At 44.1% G+C, this 21,981-nt stretch overlaps 1 protein-coding gene across 1 annotated transcript in view; it reads left to right on the top strand.

Annotated features, from left to right (window-relative positions):
• The window catches only part of IGF2R (insulin like growth factor 2 receptor), a 131,478-nt gene that overhangs the window by 26,010 nt on the left and 83,487 nt on the right, over positions 1 to 21,981 (top strand). The window contains exons 3-4 of the mRNA XM_025381933.1: positions 12,440 to 12,564; positions 14,134 to 14,232. Coding sequence (XP_025237718.1) covers positions 12,440 to 12,564; positions 14,134 to 14,232 — 224 coding nt within the window. The remainder of the gene's footprint in view (positions 1 to 12,439; positions 12,565 to 14,133; positions 14,233 to 21,981) is intronic.

Raw genomic sequence — 21,981 nt, 5'->3', positions numbered from 1 at the left:
CAACCCCCTGAGTGGGGGATAAAGCTAAACTGAACTGCCAGTTCTCTTGGATACTCCAGTGGTTCAAGCACCAGCCCTAACACGGGTAGCAGGGGGAGCTCTGTAGAAGTTGCCAAGGTGTCTGTGGGGAGGTGTGGGGACTGCCCCAGCTCTATGGCCTGGGCAGATAGGAGTACAATCTGCCTCCCTGTCACACCCCGTCCTGGTGCTGGGGACATTCAGAACATGAGAATATCGCTATCTGTCTCAGGCTGCAGTGTAGTGAGTGCCATGAGAGACACCCATGGCTTACTACCAACTTGTCTTCTGCAGTGAGCCTCCTCCCTCAACCCAAAGCACACAGATTTGTAGCTCTCCTGCTCTTTGCCACAGGGATGCTGTGGGTCCATGTAGAGAGGGTGGGGCCGCACCTTTCATACAAGTCCTGGCCCAGTGGGCACACTGCCGGTGGAAACAGCTGCTCCTAACAGCCACAGAATAGCCACTGTCCCATGTGCCTGTGCCAACCTGTGGCTCCCCTGGGTCCAGCCAGCCCTGTGTGGCTGCTGCAGTCTCAGCAGGTGCCAAGAAAGGTCTGTGGGGCCTCTGGTGATATAGAGACATCAGTGCTGAGCTTCCCCAGGCAGTCCTCCAAGGACTTTGCCCTTAGTATGATGCCCGCTACCGCTGCCACCACCACCACCCAGGTCCACTGCAGGGTGAGTAACCTGACACAAGCGGTAGTCTGATGTAATGCCCTCAGGACATCCCCAAATTGCTGCCCGCACCAGTGTTTGGGTTTGCGAGGGCAGAAAAGCTCTCCCACAGTTTGGGTACCAGCAGTTGGCCACAGAGGCGAGGGGCAGCAGTGGCATTCCCACCACCCCTTTCAAGGGAATACCAAGTTCCTCAGGGCTCCTAGCCGCTCTCTGCCCCTCTCTTGTTTCTTTTTTTTTTTTTTTGACCTGGCTTCATCCCAGGGGTTCTCCACTAGGCTCCAGTACTCTCCACTTGATAGTCCATTCTGGTGATGGTTGCTCGCCTGTAACTCTGGTTCTTCTGAGAACTGGCCTCTGACAACTGTGTTCAGCTGTCTCGAAACAAACTCCCACTTGTCGTTTTGCGTAGAAATTCCTAAACACAGTTAAAAGAGCTTTGTAGAAAGCAGTGTTTACAGTAAGAAGATAAGGGAGTGCAAGGTCTGCTGGTTGAGGCCCAGCTCCTGTTTGATTTCCCTCTCTGTCTACAAAGAGACCATCCAGACTGAAAAACCTGGTGGAAGGGATTTGAGGCCTGGGATTGAGATCTGAGAAAGCACTGGATTGTCGTGAATTCTTGGGTCTGACAAATGTTGCCCTTTGGTGATATACTTGGGAAACTTACAGATGAGATGGCCAATTTCCTCATCGTGCTCTTTTGAGAACTCACAGAGAAAGGCCACAAGTAAGCCTGTTGGCCAGTGTGACGTAGGTGTTCAGAAAGAAGGAAAAGTAGCTTTTTTCTTGATTTTATTATAATACTTCAATATTTTTGGCTAATGAAAGTGTGTCTTGAGTTTATGGTAGGATAGGATAGGATAGGACAGGACAGGACCACGTAGACTGATGCCAGATGGAGACAACTTACTTGAAGGATAATTTGTGAGCTTGGCCTCACTGGACAGAGTTTGAGTTTGACCAAGTTCTGTGGGCCTTGAAAGCCAGGGAGGAGGAGGAGAGTGGTTATTTTCTGGTCGGGAGTGGATCCATTACAGATCTTTTGTGATGGTAACGGGGAGGTGATGTGATAGAAGGTGTTTTTAGGAAGCTGGCCACGTGGAATAGGAAAGGATGCTTACGGGGGAGATACCAAAGATAACTAGATGACTAAAAAGTAACTTACAGGTTAAGTTGATGATGATACTATTATAAACCAGCAGTTTCCAATCTCATTTTTTCCCCGAAATACATGTGACCGATCCCTTTCCCAGAGCTTGAAACTTCCAGAGGGAGTCATCATATATACTTTCAGGACTGTCAATAACGGCTCCCTTTCTTCAATTGGAGAGAGCAGTTTGTATGAGTGAATGAGAGTGACATTGACAGTAGCGTAGGGATAATCCTGAATCAAATCTAATTTGCATATACAATAAAAATACCTAAATTTGTTGCGCATTCATGTGCTAGTCCTAATGTTTTAAAGTAAAATATCTCATTTAATTCATTCAACAACCCTTTAAAGTAGGTGATTTCATTTCCCTCATGTTATAAATGAAGAAACTGAAGTGCAAAATGGATCTGTGTTCCACAGTGGGCGGGTCTATGCACATCTGCCCCCGGAGTCCCAGGAAGTTGAGAGGCTGAAGAAAGAGGCTGACACCCAGTTTCTCAGAAAGGAACATTTAATAGGGACTTATGAATAGAAGCCACATCTCCAGAAGTCACGAGATGAGATGGATCCCTCCGCCATTACCCACCCGGGACCCAGGGCTCATACATCATAGGGAAGGGGTGGTTCAGAAGGGATGTGTAGGACAATTGAAGTAGGTTTTTTGACCTAAGGGGAGGATTCATGATAAGTACCTGCTCTTACACAAGGAACAGTAGATAAACCGGAAATCTTGAGGCCTTCCTGAAACTGGGGTTAATCAGAAGTCAGCAGGGCTGTTTGGCCCCCAGAATGGAGTTACTGTAGCCTCCACAATGAGCACCTTGCTGGAGGTGGTGTGGTTATGGATTTGAATGTGGACAGCCAGCTCCAGAGCCTGTGTATTCACTCAGGGCTGTGTTTTTATGTGAGTCATTTGGTCACATCAGACAGATTGGAGCTGAAATGGAGACCAGGATGGGAGATGTGAATGTGTGGCTCTGAGAGGACATCTGAGAACAAACTTCTTTTGATCTTGCTAGAAAGGAAAAAATGTGAATCTTCAAAACGACCACAAGCACTGGAGCTCCCAGCAGATCAGAGGAACAGAAGAGCTAGTATAGAAATAGATCTAAATATATATGATAACTTAAGATAACTTACAACCAAAAAATTGGGTGTAAGTAGCTATTGTCTCTTAGGAAACGAAGTTCAATCCCTCCTTTAGATCACATACGGAAATTGCAGCTTAGTTAAGATTTGAAAGTAAAAAGACAATAGAACATTGGGAAAAAAATTAGTAACTTGTAGATATAATCTAGAAGAGCCTTCCTTAAGGAAACCTGGAAGCCATACTGGAGAAGAGGAACATTTCTTATTACATATCTTTTAATGACTAACAGGTGTTCTAAAGACAAAAGACATATGCTAGACTGGGAAAAACATTCCCAGCATGTTTGTCAATGTACTAATAGGATGAGAACTTTTCTTAAAAATTGGTAAGAAAAACAACCCAGGAGAAAAATGGCAAAGTCAAAGAACAGGTAATTCGCAAAAGAAGAAATCCAGACGGTCGATACAACTTCACTAGTAAGCCAGGTGTATTAGGCCTTTCTCACATTGCTATAAAGAACTACCTGATACTTGGTAATTTATGAAAGAGAGAGGTTGGATTCACAGTTCCGAAGGCTGTATAGGAAGCATGGCTGGGGAGGCCTCAGGAAACTTAAAATCATGGCAGCAGGTGAAGGGGAAGCAGGCAGCTTCTTCGCATAGTGACAGGAGAGGAGTGGGGAGGTGCTACACCCTTTTAAACAAGCAGATCTCGTGAGAACGCTATCACGAGACAGCACTTGGGGATGGTGCTAAACCATTAGAAACCAGCTCTGTGATCCAATTACCTCCCACCAGGCCCCACCTCCAACACTCGAGATCACAATTCATCATGAGATTTGGGTGGCGAGACAGCTAAGCCGCATCACCAGGTATAAATGTAAATCAGAGCAATTATGAGATCTCATTTTTCTTTGAGAAGTTGGCAGAAATTTAAGTGGTTGAATCATAGAGTGCTGGCAGGGAGCCTGGAAATGGGCAAATTTATTTATATGTTGCTGTAGGAAGATGGTTGTCTCTTAATCCTTTTGGGAAGATAATAGTTGGTGTGAGTTTTTTTTTTTTGGAGATAGAATCTCACTCTGTTGCCCAGGCCGGAGTGCAGTGGCGCGATCTTGGCTCACTGCAACCTCCGCCCCCTGGGTTTAAGTGATTCTCCTGCCTCAGCCTCCTGAGTAGCTTAGATCACAGGCACCACCATGTCCGGCTAATCTTTTTTTTTTTTTTTTGTATTTTTAGTAGAGATGGGGTTTCACCATTTGACCAGGCTGGTCTTGAATTCCTGACCTCAAGTGATCCGCCCGCCTTGGTGCCCCAAAGTGCTGGGATTACAGGCGTGAGCCACCTCGCCTGGCCTGGTGTGAGTTTTAAAGTGCTCTAAGGTGGGGGTCCTCAACCCCCGGGCCACAGACTGATTCCGGTTTGTAGCCTGTTAGGAACTGGGCTGCACAGCAGGAGGTGAGTGGCGGGTGAGAGACTGAAGCTTCATCTGTACGTACAGCCGCTCCCCACTGCTTGCACTACTGCCTGCGCTCTGCATCCTATTAGATAAGTGGCAGCATTAGATGCTCATAGGAGCGCGAACCCTATTGTGAACTGCGCATGCAAGGGACCTAGGTTGTGGCCTCTTATGAGAATCTAATGCCTGATGATCTGTCAGTGTCTCCCATCACCCCCACCTGGGACCATCTAGTTGCTCAGGCTGATATTGATTCTATACTATGGTGTATTGTATAATTATTTCATTATGTATTGCAATGTAATAATAATAGAAATAAAGGGTACAATAAATGTAATATGCTTGAATCATCCTGAAACCATCCCGCCCCCAACCCAAGTCCGTGGAAAAATTGTCTTTCATGAAACCAGTCACTGGTGCCAAAAAGGTTAGGGACTGCTGCCATAAAATTTTTTATAGTGAGAAACAAAGACCTAACTGCTGGTTTAAACAATATTACATTATTTTAAATTGAGGAATCATACATTATCCACACATCCAAGGAGCTCAGAAGAAATTTTAAAAATCATACATTAGTGTTTCCTTAGGCAAATGATATTACATATGTGAATCTTAGCAAATGTTAGCCATCATTTTTATAGGGCCTGTGAACAATATTTGGTCCCATTTGCAACCTAATTATCTTCACATTTTAAAGTGGTTTATACGTTTTATATACATTTGACCCTTGAACAGCACTAGAGTTAGGGGCACCAACCCCCTGCACAGTTGAAAATCCACATTTAACCTCACTCCCTCTAACCAGAGCTGCTAATAGCCTGCTGTTGATGGGAAGCTTTACCAGTAACATAAAGTCGATTAACACATATTTTGCATGTTATATGTATTAAATACTGTATTCCTACAATAAAGTAAGGTAAAGGAAAGAAACTTAAGAAAATCAGGCCGGGTGTGGTGGCTCACACCTCTAATCACAGCACTTTGGGAGGCTGAGGTGGGAGGATCAGTGGAGCCCAGAAGTTTGAGACCAGCTTGGACAACATAGTGGAACCCCATCTCTGCAAAAAGTAAAAGAATTAGCCAGGCATGGTGGTGCATGCCTGTAGTCCCAGCTACTTGGGAGGCTGAGGCAGGAGGATTGCTTGAGCCCAGGACTAGGTAAGAGAGAGGGACTGTGTCTCAGGAAAAAACAAATCATAAGGAAGAGAAAATATGTTTATTATTCAGTAAGTGGAAGTAGATCATCATATAAAGATCTTCATCCTCATTGTCTTCATGTAGGCTGAGTAGGAGGAGGAAGAGAAGGGACTGGTCTTGCTGTTCTGGGGTTCCAGAGGGGAAAGAAAATCAGTGTATAAGTGGACCTGGGAAGTTCAGACCTGCGCAGTTCAAGGGTCAACTGTATTTGATTTCCTTTTTAAGTACCTCAGATGTCTGACTTAACAGTTAAAAATTCAGTGTAACAATAATTATAAATTTATGAGTATTATATATTTAATAATTCTTATATATTTACTAGTTATGATAAACCTAAAATTCTCTTAAGTATTCTAATACTGTGGCATAAGTCTGAATTAACTGCTGAGTTATAAACTTTGGATTGGAGTTATATTAAATATCGCAGTAAAAATACCAAGTACGTTCACATTTTTTCTATCACATCAAATATTAATATTATGATTTTAATTAACCTTCTGAGGATTAAAGCTCTATATCCATTTCAGGAAGCCTGTTACCAGCCCATTTAACTTAAGGTAATGTACTCACTAGGGAACAGTGTTAATTGAGGTTACCACTAGAGCCTGGAATTCTGTTTGGCTTCTTGCTGGTGACCTGGTAGGACACAGTGAGTCCTACTGTAGTCGCCGTCCCAGGTGATTCATTTACTCTAAAGAGCCTGGCCCCTAACTTCCAGTGATTTGGTAGTGTCTAATTCTTGTATGCATTCACAGAAATCTAGAGCAAGCATTTGGATTGATCATTGGATTGTATCTTTCATCTCTTTGTCTCATAAGATGTGAAAATGCCTTTTCCTCTTAAGTCTTTTATTTTCTTAAAACCTAGAATTCTGTTGGATATTTAAGATGCTACCTGGTTGAGTTTTGGATACAACTCATGTTTTTATCTGATTTATGGTCTCTCCTGATAGTGTGGCAATACCTGTTAGGTTTTAAAATGTATATTCACATAATCTTTTGTGACTCAAACGGATAGAAGTAGTAGTACTATATGTAGATATTTCTACAAAAGGTTTTTGGTAGCATTGTTTATTGTGGCACATATGCTGGAACAATCTGTATGGGTATGGTTCAGTAATTTATAGTGTATTTTCTTCTTATTTACTTGGTTAAATCATCTAAAATTGTATGTATGCATTATATTAAAACAGCCAACAGTTAATGTTTATTTATAATAAATATTTGACTGTCAGTGACATGTAGGCCCTGGTTTAGGTACTGGAATTGAATCGGTCACTACAAAAGACAAGAATCTCTTTTTTTCATAGAGCTTACATTTTAGTAGGGTGGGAGACAGATGAAAAAAGCAATGGCTAAGTAGTATGTTAAACTATGATGACTGCTATAAAAAAAGAAAGGAAGGGTAATCAGGAGTACTGAGGGCTCAGGGGTGTGTGTGCAAGGATATTAAATAGGGTAAGTGTCACTGAGAACGTGACATGTAAGTAAAGACTTCAAGTTGAGGGAGTGAGCTGTGTGTCTCTCTGTGGGAACAGCCAGTTCAGGGGACAAGAGGGGTAGCCAAGGAGTGTGTTGGTGATAGCAAGAAAATAAATATCTTTTTAAAAGAGTGTCTATATAAACAGAGAAGCTGGAGGTAAAAAAACATTGGATGAGTTTTTTGTTTTTTTTTTTTTTAATTTGGCAAAATAGCATGAATAGTGTATGTTGAAGGAAACGCTAAGTGGGTGTGCAGGGGAGAGAGGAAAGACTTGCTTGAGCAAATCAGGAAGTAGGACAGGAAGGGTTCTCCGCCTTGTAGGTTCTAATTGCCATGGCAATAATATAATTTTGCTGTAGCCCTGCGGCAGGCAGGGGGGCTGCTTGTGAAGTCAGGATCACCAGGCTTTGTGGCTTCAAGGAGGCCTAATCACTGTGGGCTTGCTTGGGCTTGGAAGTGCAGCCTCGTGGGCCCGCAGAGTGCGACTTGGTGGTCTGACTGAGCTGCGCGTGAGGGCCCGGTGCAGCCTGGCATGGTGGTACCCTTGAGAGCATGGCCTAGAGGGCTCCGAGGTGCAGCCTGGCCAGTGTGGTCTGGAAGGGCCTGGCAAGCGCTATCTGGAGCACTCGGAGGTGTGGCCTGGTGGTCCGGGTGGGTCTAGTGAGCGTGGCTTGGAGTGCTGGGTTGTGTGGCCTGGCTGGCACTGAGGTTCCTGCCGATTCTGGAGAACCTGAAGGTGCGGCTCCGGGGGTGCGGCCAAGTGTGGTGTGGTGTGTGGTGTGGAGGGCCCTGTGTGCAGCCTGGTGGTTACTGTAAGCATGGTTTGGAGGGCCTGGTGAATGTGTCCTGGTAGGCCTGGTGAATGTGTAAGCATGGCCTAGAGTGTCACCAGACCAAACCAGACCCGTCTGCCAGTGCACCAGGGAAAGCCAAACACCGAAGTGCAGGGTTTTTGCTGGAGAGAGTGGACTGCACTGCGACGAGACAGGAAGAAAGCTCAAACCTGTAGCCCCAAGCTGGGGGCTGGGTGGGGTTTTATAAGCTTATGGTAATAAGGTGTGATCTGATTGGATCTTGCAATTAGATGACACCAGGGCTCTATCTGATTGGATCCTGGATCTTGCCTTGCGGTGTGCGCTTCTTCAGTCCCGCTCCTCAGTCCTAGCGCTTAGATTCCCCCGGTGTTGCAAGCTTGGTTCATCTGGGCAGGCTCCGGTGACGTGATCTCAAACTGGGAGCCCTGGCGGCTGAAAAACAACGAACAACTCTGTACATAAAAGATACAGCTTGGTCTAATGTGGTTCTAAAGAGGCTCTGCCAGCGAGTCCTAGGGGTTCCGGCGCGCAGCCCTGCGAACCTGGAGCTTAGGGTCCGCAGTCTGGGAGGCCGAGGCCTGGCATGTTGGGGACAGGCTGGGGGCCTGGCGTGGTGGCGGCAGCCCGCAGTCCTTGCCCGGCACTTCTCTGGGAGGCCGCGGTTCTCCGCGGCTCTCGCCGGTGTCTGCCCTTGGCCACTGGGCTGCGAGGAAGCCGGTGAGGGGTGGGTGTGCGCCCCGCCCGGGTCTACCGCCGAGGGATGCAGTGGCCGCCAGCGTGGCCGTGCGGCTGGGTCACTCCCTTCCCGCTTCCAGGGCTTTTTTTCTGCCTCCTTTTCAGGACGTGACCCTCACATTATTAGGGACTCGCAGGGGCTCTTGGCACAGAGGGGTCACCCTGTGTGCGAACAGGACACGAGGTTGGGGGCTTGCCTTCTGAAGCTGCCAGGAGACGCTGCATTCCTTTGCCTGTAGCGGCCGGCCCCCATCCTCCACCCACCCCATTCCCCTCCTCCCCCAACTGCAGTCTTCCGCGCCTCCTGGGCTCCTCGAGCCTCCCTGGGTCCCTTGCACCTCCCGATGTCCCCCACGACTCCTGGCTCTCGCGCTTCTCCAGGACCCCTTGCCTCCTGGGCCTCTTGCGCCTCCCCGGTCCTCCGCGCCTCCTCGGCCCCCGTGCATCCCCGCCCTTTGCGCCTCCTGGGGTTCCGTGCCTCCGGAGGCTTCCTTGCCTTCCGCCCCGCGGCTCGCCACACCCCTCGCCTCCTCATGCTCCTCCGGCCCCCACACCTCCCTACCCTTGTGCCTCTCTGCCTATCCCCTGTACCACCCGGCGCCCTCCACGCCCCATGCGCCTCCCCCTTCGCGCCTCCCCCTTCGCGCCTTCCCCTTCGCGCCTCCCCCTTCCCGCCTCCCGCTTCGCGCCTCCCCTTTCGCGCCTTCCCCTTTCGCGCCTCCCTGTACTCTTCATGCCCTGTGTGCCTGCTGCACCCCACGCGCCTTCCGCGTCTCCAGCCCTCACGCACTTCCAGCTGCGCGTCTCCCTAGGCGGGTACTTCGGCACCGCTGAGCCCGCCCCGGCCCCTGCTGAGTGCCTCCCAGACACGCCCACTGCAGGCGGGACTCGGGGAGCTGTCCAGGCGCAGGAGCTGTCCACGCGCAGGAGCTGTCCAGGCGCGGGGAGCTGTCCAGGCGCGGGGAGCTGTCCAGGCGCGGAAGCTGTCCAGGCGCAGGAGCTGTCCAGGCGCGGAAGCTGTTCAGGCGCGGGGAGCTGTCCAGGCGCGGAAGCTGTCCAGGCGCGGGGAGCTGTCCAGTCGCGGAAGCTGTTCAGGCGCGGGGAGCTGTCCAGTCGCGGGGAGCTGTCCAGGCGCGGGAGCTGTCCAGGCGCGGGGAGCTGTCCAGGCGCAGGAGCTGTCCAGGCGCGGAAGCTTTTCAGGCGCGGGGTGCGGTCCAGTCGCGGGGAGCTGTCCAGGCACGGGAGCTGTCCAGGCGCGGAAGCTGTTCAGGCGCGGGGAGCTGTCCAGGCGTAGGAGCTGTCCAGGCGCGGGAGCTGTCCAGGCGCGGGAGCTGTCCACGGGGCACTGTCCTTGGTTTCAGAGCCTCTGCAGGACTTCTGTGTCCTTTTGGCTGAGCCGACCGGGCAAAGGTTTTAGAAAAGACCCTGGGTGTTGCAGATGGGGAAGGATGATCCTGGCCGACTTTTGCACGCAGGCAGAAGAACCACCGGGCCATCAGTCTGGTGCTGTGGGGCAGCGCTGACTTTTGGTTCGCCCCTGCCCCAAGACTTCAGGTGTATATGGGATTGGATCAGCTGTCATCCCGAGCTCATGACATATACAGTGATCCATGTGTTAATCCGTGGACTAACCTTTTTCCTTTTAAAAAATTAGTTGTTTTGTGTAATGTAGTGAGCCCTGTTACCAACAAAAATCTAGGATCTTGGCAGTAACCACTGTCTGTTTTGCTTTTCCCTCTTTGACTTTCCACTAGAAGTAATCGTTAGCTCCCATCTTGTATTAAATTTTTTTTTACTGTATCTAATTTCAAAAAAAAAAATCTGTGTGTGTATGCAACTAACTTTATTAAAGTGTGTATCTTCCTATGTGTAACTCTTTGGGACTTAAATGATAACAGTAATATTACTACAAATCAACCATATTGTTGTTTTTCACTGTGTTTTATTCCTTCTGGATGCTGTAATATTTTATTGCGTGGATCTGCCAAAGTTAATTTATCCACTCTTCTGTTGATGGGCCTTTGGTTATTTCCAGGTTTTTGCTCTTCAGAAGAGTGGAATAACTGAGTGGAATAACTAGGCCATAGGGCACACAAATGTTCAATTTTAGGACATAATGTCCTGCTGACTTACATAGTTGTTGAACCAGTTAACATTTCACTAGCAATACTGGAGAGCTCTGAGCCATCTCACGTCTGACACTTGGTATTTAATTTTTGCCAGAGGGATGGCTGTAAACGGTATACCATTTTGGTCTTGATTTGAAATTCCTTGATCACCAGTAACATTGAACATCTCTTAACATATTTATTGATGTACGTTTTTCTTTGGTTTGCTTGATCATGTCTTGTTCATTTTATATTGGGTTTCTATTGCGTGTGACCTAGATTAGAATTTTTTCTTTTCATTGGATATTAAAATCCACCATTGTGTGGCTAGGTGTGGATTTTTCCTTCTCTCTCCTTTCTGGCGTGGTGTGTGCTTTCTCAGTCAGAGGTAATTCATCGTCCTTTATTTCCTGGAATTATACATAAAAAATTCTTTTTCTTATTTGTTTGCATGTGAATGTACGTAGAAATTCTTGATGCTGATTCTTTGCCAGTTCTGTGTTTTTCCCAGTTTATAACTTCTGTTTTCTTTAAACTATTTTTTGATGAGTATAAACTCTTAAATTGAATAGGTCAACCTTATTAATCATTTTGAGTCAGAAGAAATCTTTCTCTATCTTAAGATTTCTGCCAAGTTTTGAAGTTTGTATTTTGATGTTTACATCTTTAATCCATTTAGACAGGGGTGTCCAATCTTTTGGCTTCCCTAGGCCACATTGGAAGAATAATTATCTTTGGCCACACCTAAAATACACTAATACTCATAATGATCTAAAAAAAAAAATCACAAAAAATATCATAATGTTTTAAGAAAGTTTACAAGTTTGTGTTGGGCTGCATTCAAAGCCCTTCTGGGCTGTATGTGGCCCACGGGCCACGGGTTGGACAAGCTTGTGTTTAGAGTTGGTTTTTGTACCCAGTACTGGATAGAGATCCAATTTTGTCTTTTTCCATATGGATAACCATTTTGTTTCCAGTTCTGTTTTTATTTCCAGTTCTGCTTATTGAACAGCCTCCTCTTTTCCCTGATCTATTACTTCTGTCATAATCAAAGTTTAATTCACATTTGTGTCTCTGTGCTCTCTCTTCTAGTCAATTGGTCTCTATTCTAGTCTTCTGATCAGTTTATTCCTATGCCAACCCCCATCATGTTGATTTTTACATAGACTTTTTATTCTGGACTGTTATAGTTATGTCCCAGACAAACAGAGATGTGGTCACTGTACTTGTAGGCCTTTCTAGAGAATGTTGATTTTGTAGCATATGTGATGGGAAGTACTGAAAAATTTCAGTGGCTGAGTTATATATTCTGATTTGTATTTTTGAAGATCACACTGGTGCAAGATGGATGAGGAAGTGAGGCTGGTGAGGGATGAGACTAGTCTGGAGGCATGGGGAGCAGTTAGGTGGCCAGTGCTGGAGCGCAGGTAGTGGTTTTAGCGGGAGTAGAGGTGGAGAAATGTGGACAGATTTGAGATGGGCATATAGCTGTGGACCTTTCTGATGTATGGAAAGCAGCAGACAAGGTAAAGATAATGTAATGGGGATGCCACTCCTGAGATGGAAAATTCTGGGAAAGGAAAGCTTTATAAATTTATAAGCTGTCAGATAAATTATAATGCTACTTTTAATTTGCTTTTTCTTGGAAATAGCTGTTTGGTTATGTATATTTTATAGCTTGTTCACTCTCTTTTCTCTCCAAATAGGTGACTCTGTTTTGAGAAGTGCAACCAGATCTCTCCTGGAATTCAACACAACAGTGAGCTGTGACCGGCCAGGCACAAATCACAGAGTCCAGAGCAGCATTGCCTTCCTGTGTGGGAAAACCCTGGTGAGTCCACACAGACACTTGATGTATTTCTTTAAAAAAAAAAAAAAAAAAATGTCTGCCCCTTGGTATTCTGGCTGTAGAGGTATTCCAGGAAGAATCAGTAAGCAAACTTAGAAACACAAATAAGAAAAACCCTACCAAATCACCATCACCATCAAGAACCAATAAGTAAACAAATTCTAAACTTGTTACAACTTTTAAGTAAAACATGGACCACGTCTTTTGTAAAACTACAATTAAGTGTGATTAGTGTGGTAAAAATCAGTGCACTGTTTAATGTTTATGTTATAGGCATAATTTTTTTTTTCTAAAACCTCTTCTCCTAGCATTTCATTTTGATGGGTTTTAGAGCAGCGTATTTAGTTTTTTTGAAAATACTTTTCTTTCCTCATTTATATTAAATTAGAGATAGCCACATCTGTTTAGGAGAAGCCTTGGCCCGTGGGTATGGGGTTCTCAAGTTTTTTGGATATTACCTGGTGTTTAAAGAGGACATCATTGTGTAAATTATTATGATTGTTCTTATGGGCATATTGTATGTAATTTGTTATTTTTAATCTTTAGTTTTTGGAAAGGAACTTGCAGTAAATAATTGTTTTAGCTCTTGGGAGAAGGAATTGTTATACAAATTCTATGAATGTTCTTGAATCAGAGTAAGAACCCAATCCTTAGGAAAGTCAGGTCGAGTGAAACTCTGTGGCTACAAAATTGCTTTAAAATATCATTTTAGAGTTTGGGACTGTGACTGTTGCATCTTCAGATCCACAGTGTCTCATCTGAAGAACTTTGCAAATAAAACTAACATTGTTAATTTTGGATCCGCGTATGAAGTGCATCGTTGTGCATATTGAGACCTTAAAAAATAAAAGAATCTGTGTGCAGCGGCATTAAATGAGAAGATTTATATTACAGAATAAAATATATAGCTGCTGTTTTAACTTTAACTAATTTCCTTTATGAATTCTGTGTTCACCATACCAGAAGTAGAGCTGTGAAGGATAACTCCCTAGACTTGCCCGTGGGAGCGTAGAGGCAGTTCCTGCTGTGCCTGTGTCACCCTGCTATGCTGTGATCGGCCTGTTTGTAGTCCACTCTGGTCGAGGTTAACAGGAGGGGCTGCCTTGGAGGGTGGGCGTCTGGTGGATGTACTACTAACTTGATCAGATGCAGATGGGCTTCTCATGGGAGCCTTTTCACGGGAAGCATGAGGTCATGTTTCCTGGCTTTGGTTTGCTGGCATTTGCTTAAGAGAACATTTGGAGTTTGAGAGGAGAGTGACCGAGGATTTCTTCCCATGAACTCAATCACTGTACTTGCATAGCTGGGGCGGTAGAATGCTTTTGGATTAGTTACACAAAATCCCAACATGATTTTATGAAGCTTTGGTCTCAGCATTTTCAGATTTGGGAACGTCTTGATGACCCTGTTTAACTAAAGCGGTTGCATCTCCTGCCCTTCTTGCTGCTGCTTTCTTTATTTTAGTAGCCTTTACTGCATTCTAATTTTAAAGAAGAATCTTTACAATGTGTGGCATGGTAACTTATTATAATTGTTATTATTTTTTAATAGGGAACTCCTGAATTTGTAACCGCAACAGAATGTGTGCACTACTTTGAGTGGAGGACCACTGCAGCCTGCAAGAAAGACATATTTAAAGCAAAAAAGGAGGTAACACGGGAACTTCAAACTTACATGCTTATGAAGTATACTCCGGGGAGCTTTACCTTTCAAATACTCATTCTAACCTTTTGGGGTGAAAATCTTTTTTAGCTTCGAAATTGCATTTGAGCAGAGATACCATGTGATTTAATTTTTTAAAACTTGTCTGAGTGATTCTTATTTTTAGGACAGGGCATTTAAAATATCACAGGATGTGATTTTTGGTCCAGATTGGAAATAGAGTGGCTCATCCATATAGGGCAAGTTAGTTCTTGGTTTCTGGTGCTGTGCAACTCAGTAAACCAAGTGGCGTGGTTGGGCTTGGGCTTAGAGTAGTCACTCTCCCTGCAGGGGCCATCTGTTTCTGACGCTGGCTGCTTCAGCTTCCTTTGCACCTGGTGTTCCACCTGTGTTGCACTCCGCTCTGATAAGTCTCCTTTACCTGTTTGCATTGTTAAATCTGTCTGTCCCTCTCCTCAGCCTTGGGATGACTTCTGGCTGCAATGTGAGTCCAGGCCACGTGCCCCTTAAATTCTTTTCCAGCTGACCTCAGAGACTAGGTCTCTAGGTTACTGTTATTGTTACGTCCACTCCTTGTTATTTGAATACAGCATTCCTTGGTCAAGACATTCTTCTTGGGTGGGTGTATGTATATATATCTGTATACGTACACACCGACCTATATGTATTTATTATGTGCAACATGATGTTTTGAAATTGAGAAATGGCTACATTGAGCTAATTACATATGCATTACCTCACATACCTCCTTTTTTTGTTGTGAGGACACTTAAAATCTACTTTCTTAGTGATATGCAAGAATAAATTACATTGTTATTAACTGTGGTTGTGGTGGTGTGTAATGGATCTCTCGGGCAGGCCACTCTTGTTGACTAATGAAATGTCCCCTTCCCCAGCCTGGACTCCCTGATGTTGCACTGCTACTTGATTCTCCCTGGTCCTGGGGAAGAGCAGACCGTGTTCCTTCCGCCGCTTCTCCATGCCCACCACCCGAGATCCTAAAGGGAGTTTTCTTTTCTCACCTGGATCACAATCTTAATTAATTATCTCACTTTTCTCTATTACTTTCTGTTTTTAAGAATTTTCAAAGGTTGTAAGGATTCAGGAACTAATGAATGGTCATAATACTTTTTACTGGTGGCCTAATACCATGCAGTTTAATAAGGCAAAAAGAAATGTTTATTTAAAAGCATTAATTCAGATTAAATTATGAATGATAAATCACTGATTTTTTCAGATACGGTCATCTATGAAGGGAAAGATAGTGTCATATGGAAGTGGAAGTGGTAAAATACTGCCTCCCAGAAAAACCATAAGGAGCATTCGATGAAAAAAAACAAAAGTTTAAAGTGGAAAGAATTAAGGCTGATATTTAGGAGGTAGTGTCAAAGGTAAACTTCATTTAAAAACTCAGGTGCAGCTGTTAGATGACATACTGTTAGTGGTAGGAAAAGCATCTCAAAACAGACGTCTGCTTGGGGGTTGGGGGCGAGGATGGGAGCAGTGTGTTCATTCTCGCAGTGCTATAAGGAAACACCTGAGACTGGGTAATTTATAAAGAAAAGAGGTATAATTGGCTCACAGTTCTGCGGGCTGTACAGGAAGCACAATGGCAGCATCTGCTTCTGGAGAGGCGTCAGGAAACTTACAGTCACGGCAGAAGGCAAAGGAGTATCGAGCACCTCACATGGCCAGAGCCTGAGGAAGAGAGTGGGAGCGGGAGGTGCCACCCACTTTTAAATGACCAGATCTCACAAGAACTCACTCACTATCATGAGAACAGCAAGGAGGGGGAGATGGAATCTGCCCCTGTGATCCAGTCACCTCACCAGGCCCCACCTCCAATGTTGAGGATTACAGTTTGACACGAGATTTGGGCAGGGACACACAGTTATCCTGGGATTACAGGCATGAGCCGCCACACCACCATGCCTGGCTAATTTTATTTATATGTATGTGTGTGTGTATTTTTTTTTTTTTAGTAGATACGGGGTTTCTCCTTGTTGATCAGGCTGGTCTTGAACTCCTGACCTCAGGTGATCTGCCTGCCTCAGCCTCCCAAAGTGCTGAGATTACAGGAGTGAGCCACCACGCCCAGCCCCACACACAGTCATCCTCAAGTGTCCAGTTGGTCGGATCTGAGTTGCTTCCTGTGGGAGGTGGAGGCTGCGGCGACAGCAGTGCCCTCTGCTCTCTTGCTAGACCCCAGACTTCTCAGTCCCACAGATACTCTCCTGGGCTCTGATTTTCCAACCTGATCATGATACCCTTCGTTTTGTTTTATTTTTTGTTTTATGTGAGTGTACCTCTTACCTCACGTTGCTGAATTGGCAGTTGTGTCTTCTACCACCTAGGAAAAAACTGCTTTCCAAAATGAATAGCAATTTGTTTTCTGTGGGTCGGAAATCACCAACTATAGCCCATGGTTCAAAGCCTGCCCTGGCTCTTTTTTTTTGTACAAGTCCAGGACTAAGAATGGTTTTCACATTTTTACAGGATTGTTACAAAACAAAGAGGAATATGCCGCAGAGACCTATGTGGCCTACAAAACCCAAAATGTAGATAGCACGTGGTCCTTTGTAAAAGAAAGTGTGCTGATCTGTGTTCTCAATAGTTTTTGGGGTGGGAGTGGGGAGGTATAGTCTGTGTTTTTCTCAAAACAATGACTTGTAATTTCTCTTAGAAGCAGATTGAAGATGCATGAGAAACGTTTGTAATTTGTACTTCTTATCTCTTCAGGTGTAGTTGGCATCTGGGGCTTTATTCATTGAGTTTTCATTTATTGAGAGCCTATTGTGAGCTAAGCTGTAGGAATTTTGTTAAATTTTGGAATGCTTTCAGGGAGCCTATAGACTAATGGTGTGGAGGACATACTCATATTCACTAACTCGTTTTTTTTGTCTTAAGATAGATTAAATGGAAAGAACTGAAAAGCATAATGATTGCTAAAAATGTAGTGCTGTCACTGTTAGCAAATCTTAAGAAAGCGTATGCCCTTTTTTCTGTTTTCAGTTTGATTTGATTACACCTTACAGGCTATGATATGATAACTTTAAAACATATTGAAGGTTTATGTACTTATAAAACACTCATCATTCCCTAAAGAAGAAAAAATCTCAGTTTGGTTTAGCGTCAGTATAGTCTTGCTTTCTACACCTTACTAATATCTCATTTATTTATTCATTTTGCTCTGTCACTTTTAGAATGATTTCGATGGACAAAAATCTTGGTAGTTCCAAACAGCACCTTTAAAACTATTGTTATAGTTTGTTCAGTGGATTCTGGTAGGGGCTTTAAGATAATTATTTCTTTAAAGCATTGTGTAAATATACCTCCCACCTTAGTGCCCTTGGGAACAGGCAAAATTCAGAACTGGCCTGCTAGCAGTCTTACCAGGGTTATAAAAGTAAAATTATTATATACGAAACAGCATTAACTCAATGTGTGGTGTGTTGCAGCTGGCAAGCAACCTCGCTCCCCAGGCTGCTAAATTCATGGTCTTATGAATGTCTCCATTGCTGTGTTTGCTGTAGCAGGAAGTGGGAGGACGTTCCCCAGTAGCCTTGACTGTTTTTCCTATGCACATTCCAATTTTGTGGAGTGCTGTGTGAGGCATGTCTTTTCTTCCCTCCCGGAGTGGGGAGATAGCCAGAAGTTGCTACCTGCCCCGTGGAGGGTACTTGCAGATCTTGCTGACTTGGAATCCTCTAAGTGTCTTGATGAAATGGAGCTATTTTCAGAACGAAGAGTTCTTTCATTTTGCCTTCGTGCCATATGCCATCTTGCTCCCTTTTCTATCGTAGGCTTTTATTTTGCTGGTTAGAGAGTTGCATCTTGTCTTGAATCCTACCCAGTCCACTGACTCACTCCCCTCTTGGGTTAATGTTTTCGTATAATCTTGCTGTGGGATGACAAGCTTTAGATTTTGCAGGATAATAGGCACTTGTGGCTTTTTGCTGTAACCCAATTATAGTCTGTGGCAATAATTTTCTTTTATTTTCATTGCCTTTCTGCGTGAATGTGGTGGTAGGCTTAAGCTCCATGTGCTGGTACCCTGTGAGCTCTAGAGGTTCTAACGTCCTCCATTATTAGTAGAAACACTTAGGTGTCTGGGAAGTATTTTAGGCGACAGGCGACTTTGCTTTGAGGATATGGTCGAAATGAGCTCGAGTGCCTTTGAGGCTGTGAGTAGGTGTAGGTCGTTTGATTCACTCTATTAGCTGTCCATGAATCTCTGACAGCAGGACTGGGGAAAAAGGTTAGTGGGTTAGAGCGTTCCTGCAGATTTGATAGCCTACTTCTAAGAGAAATTTGAAAGCTAAATATTAAGCAGTTAACTTAATAAATAGACCCATCTGTGAATAGCTTCAGTCTAAAAAATAAAATTTTGGGAAATTTATCCACAGAGAATAATAAAACTATCTACTTTGAAATGATGGCAGAGAACACGAATTTTTAGAATATTCTTTGGAAGAGGTAATTGAAATGATGCCAGTGTGTTATTTTGGAAATAAAACTTACAGGAATGTTTCACATAGTCGTGGTTCACTTGGTGACCGGGGCCTTTTTTACCCTGGGTGGGGGTTCATCTTTGGCTTGAGTTCTTGCTGTGATGTGGAAGTTGGGCGCCCCTACTTCATGAAACTGTACCGCAGAGGTGTGGCCTCAGAGCCGTGGTTTCTGTCCTGGGCAGGGAGTCTTGCAGCCTGGGGCCGTTTCACTATCTGAGCACAGACCCTGATGTAGTTTGGATTTTGTCCCTGCCCAAATCTCACGTTGAATTTTAATCCCTAGTGTTGGAGGTGGGGCCTGGTGGAAGGTGATTAAATCATGGGGGTCCCTCATAAATGGTTTAGCACCATCCGCTCGGTGCTGTCCTCATGATAGTGAGTGAATTCTCATGAGATCTGGTGGTTTGAAACTTTCTGGTTGTTTCACTCTCACTCTCTTGTTCCTGCTTTTGCCGTGTGATATGCTTGCTCCTACTTCACCTTCTGCCGTGAGTAAAAGCTTTTTGAGGCTTCTCCAGAAGCTGAGCTTTGCTTCCTGTACCACCTGCAGAACTGTGAGCCAGTTAAACCTCTTTTCTTTATATATTACCCAGTCTCAGGCATTTATAGCAGTGCAAAAACAACCTAATACAGACTGCTTGGGACTGGGCTGGCTTTTTTGGCCTGCAGCCAGCGATGGGACACAGGTGGGAGACTCACTGAGTTAAGGGCAATAGAACTTGGTGGGTCCTGCTATTGCCTGTTACGCTGTGGAGCTCAGGCTGCACCTCTTCTTACCATGTGGGCTCTTTGATGTAGTAGAGGTGCCTCTGTCCCTCCCTAGAATGTTGCCCTGGAGGCCCGGTGATCACCCCTGGGGCCAGTGCTTGTCTCGGCTGTTGGAGAGCCTGAATATGTGCTTGCCTGACCCAGCTCCACCCAGCTTTCCTTCCTCAACCTGCCTTGCTGGCAGAACACAAGATAGCGACGACGCTTAGGTGTCCAACGGCCCCACCCATTGTCTGGGACATGGGAGTAGTCTCCTCGTTAACAAAGGCCAAGCATAAATCCTGTTGCCACGACTGCAACTGCCTCTTTCCTGCAAGTACCACTCCTGGCCAGGAGGTGAACTTGCATAGCCCATCTGCTGACACAGCTGTGTATACAATTGCATAGTGCTACGGCAGGAGACAAGCTTTGCATGGCCTCAGTTACCATCATCCCTCACCATACCCTGGCTACTCAGAAGGCCTTGAGCCTGCTCACCGGCCTGGTATATTACTACTACAACTGATATATGAGAAAGTCACCACACAAAACCTATCTATAACCAAGGAATTCATCCAGAGTCTTTGCCGCTGAAAGCGTCCAGAAGCAAAGCCAAATAAAACTATGCAGCATACATTATAGTCACATTCTCAAGGCAGGGGGGAACCCTCTAGTCAAAGCAAAAGAAAATTCAAACCAAAAAGTGACAGTTTCTCTAGATGAGAAGGAACCAGGGTAACAATTCTGGAAATATGGAAAAGCATGGTGTTGCAACACCCTGAAGGATCATATTAATCCTCCAGAAACAGATCCTAACCAAAGTGAAATGCTTGAAATACTAGATAAAGAATTCAAAATATTAATTTTAAAGAAGCTTAATGAGATACATGAGAAAGTTGAAAACCAATACAAAGAAATCAGAATATCAACCCAGGATATAAATGAGAAATTTACCAAAGAGATATTTTTAAAAAATCAAATAGAATTTCTAGAAATGAAAAATGTATTATGGGAGTTATAAAATACAGTTGAAAGCTTCCACCGTAGACTAGACGAAGCAGAAGGAAGAATCTCAGAACTTGAAGACAGGTCTTTTCCAATCAGACAAAAACAAAGATTCAGAGGAAGTGAACAAAGCGTTTGAGAAGTATGGGACTACATGAAACATCCAAACCTGTGAAGCATAGATATTACTAAGGGAGAATAACAAAGTCTGGAAAACGTATTTGAGGAAGTAATTGATGTAAACTTCTTTAGTCTAGCAGGAGATCCAGACCTCCAAATATAAGAAGCTCAACAGATTCTAAGGAAATATGTTGTAAGAAGGACTTCACCACAACATATAGCCATCGACTGTATGAGGTCAACGTGAAGGAAAAAATCCTATCCACGAGAAAAGTATCTAATCACCTACAAAGGAAACCCCATCAAACTAAATAGGGGACTTCTCAGGAGAAACTTATAAGCCAGAGAGATTGGGTTTCTGTTTTCAAGGTGCTTAAGGAAAAAAAAAAAAAACCTGTCAACCCTGAATTTTGTATCCTGCCAGAATAAGTTTCATGTATGAAGGAAAAATAAAGTCTTTCCCAGACATGCAAATGCTGAGGGAATTTGTCATTACTAGATGGGCCATACAAGAAATGCCCAAAGGAGGTCTATACAGGGAAACAAAAGTTTGATACTTGTTATCATAAAAACACACAAAAGTATAAACACTCTTATAAAACAATTATGCAAACAAGACCACGAAACAACTAGGAAACAGCATTATGACAGGAATAAAACCTCATATTAATATTAACTTTGAATGTACATGGATTAAATGCTCCACATAAAAGATACAGATTGGCAGAATGGATTAAAAAAAAAAAAACCCAAAAAACGGAATCCACCCATATGCTGCTTACAAGAAAGCCAACTAATTGGTAAGACATAGACTGAAGCTAAAGGGATGGAAAAAGATATTCCAGGCAAATGGAAATCAAAAGCAAGCAGGGAGACCTATACTTAGATAAAACTGACTTTAAATCAACAATAGTAAAAAAAAGAAAAAGATGGTCATTATATGATAAAGAGATTATTCAACAAGATGTAACAATCTTAAATATATATGCACCTAACTCTAGAGCACCAAGAATCATAAAACAACTACTAGTAGACTTAAGGAAAGAAATGAACAGCAATACCATAATAGAATTCAATCATTGAGAAAGAAAATCAACAGACACTGGACTTAAATTGGTTCAGGACCACGTAGACCTAACAGACATTTATAGAACATTCTACTCACAACCGCAGAACATATATATTTTTCTCATCCATGCATGGACTGTTTTTCGAGATGGACCATATGTCATACCAAAAAACAAGTCTCAATAAATTGAAAAAAAACCAAAATGATACCAAGTATCTTCTCAGACCACAGTGGAATAAAACTAGAAATCAATTCCCAGAGGAACTCTAATAACTATGCAAATAA

The sequence above is a fragment of the Theropithecus gelada genome, chromosome 4 (genome assembly GCF_003255815.1).
Source record: "Theropithecus gelada isolate Dixy chromosome 4, Tgel_1.0, whole genome shotgun sequence".
Classification (NCBI taxonomy): domain Eukaryota; kingdom Metazoa; phylum Chordata; class Mammalia; order Primates; family Cercopithecidae; genus Theropithecus; species Theropithecus gelada.
Note: the sequence above shows the minus strand (reverse complement) of the source record. Positions and strands in the feature narration are given on the sequence as shown.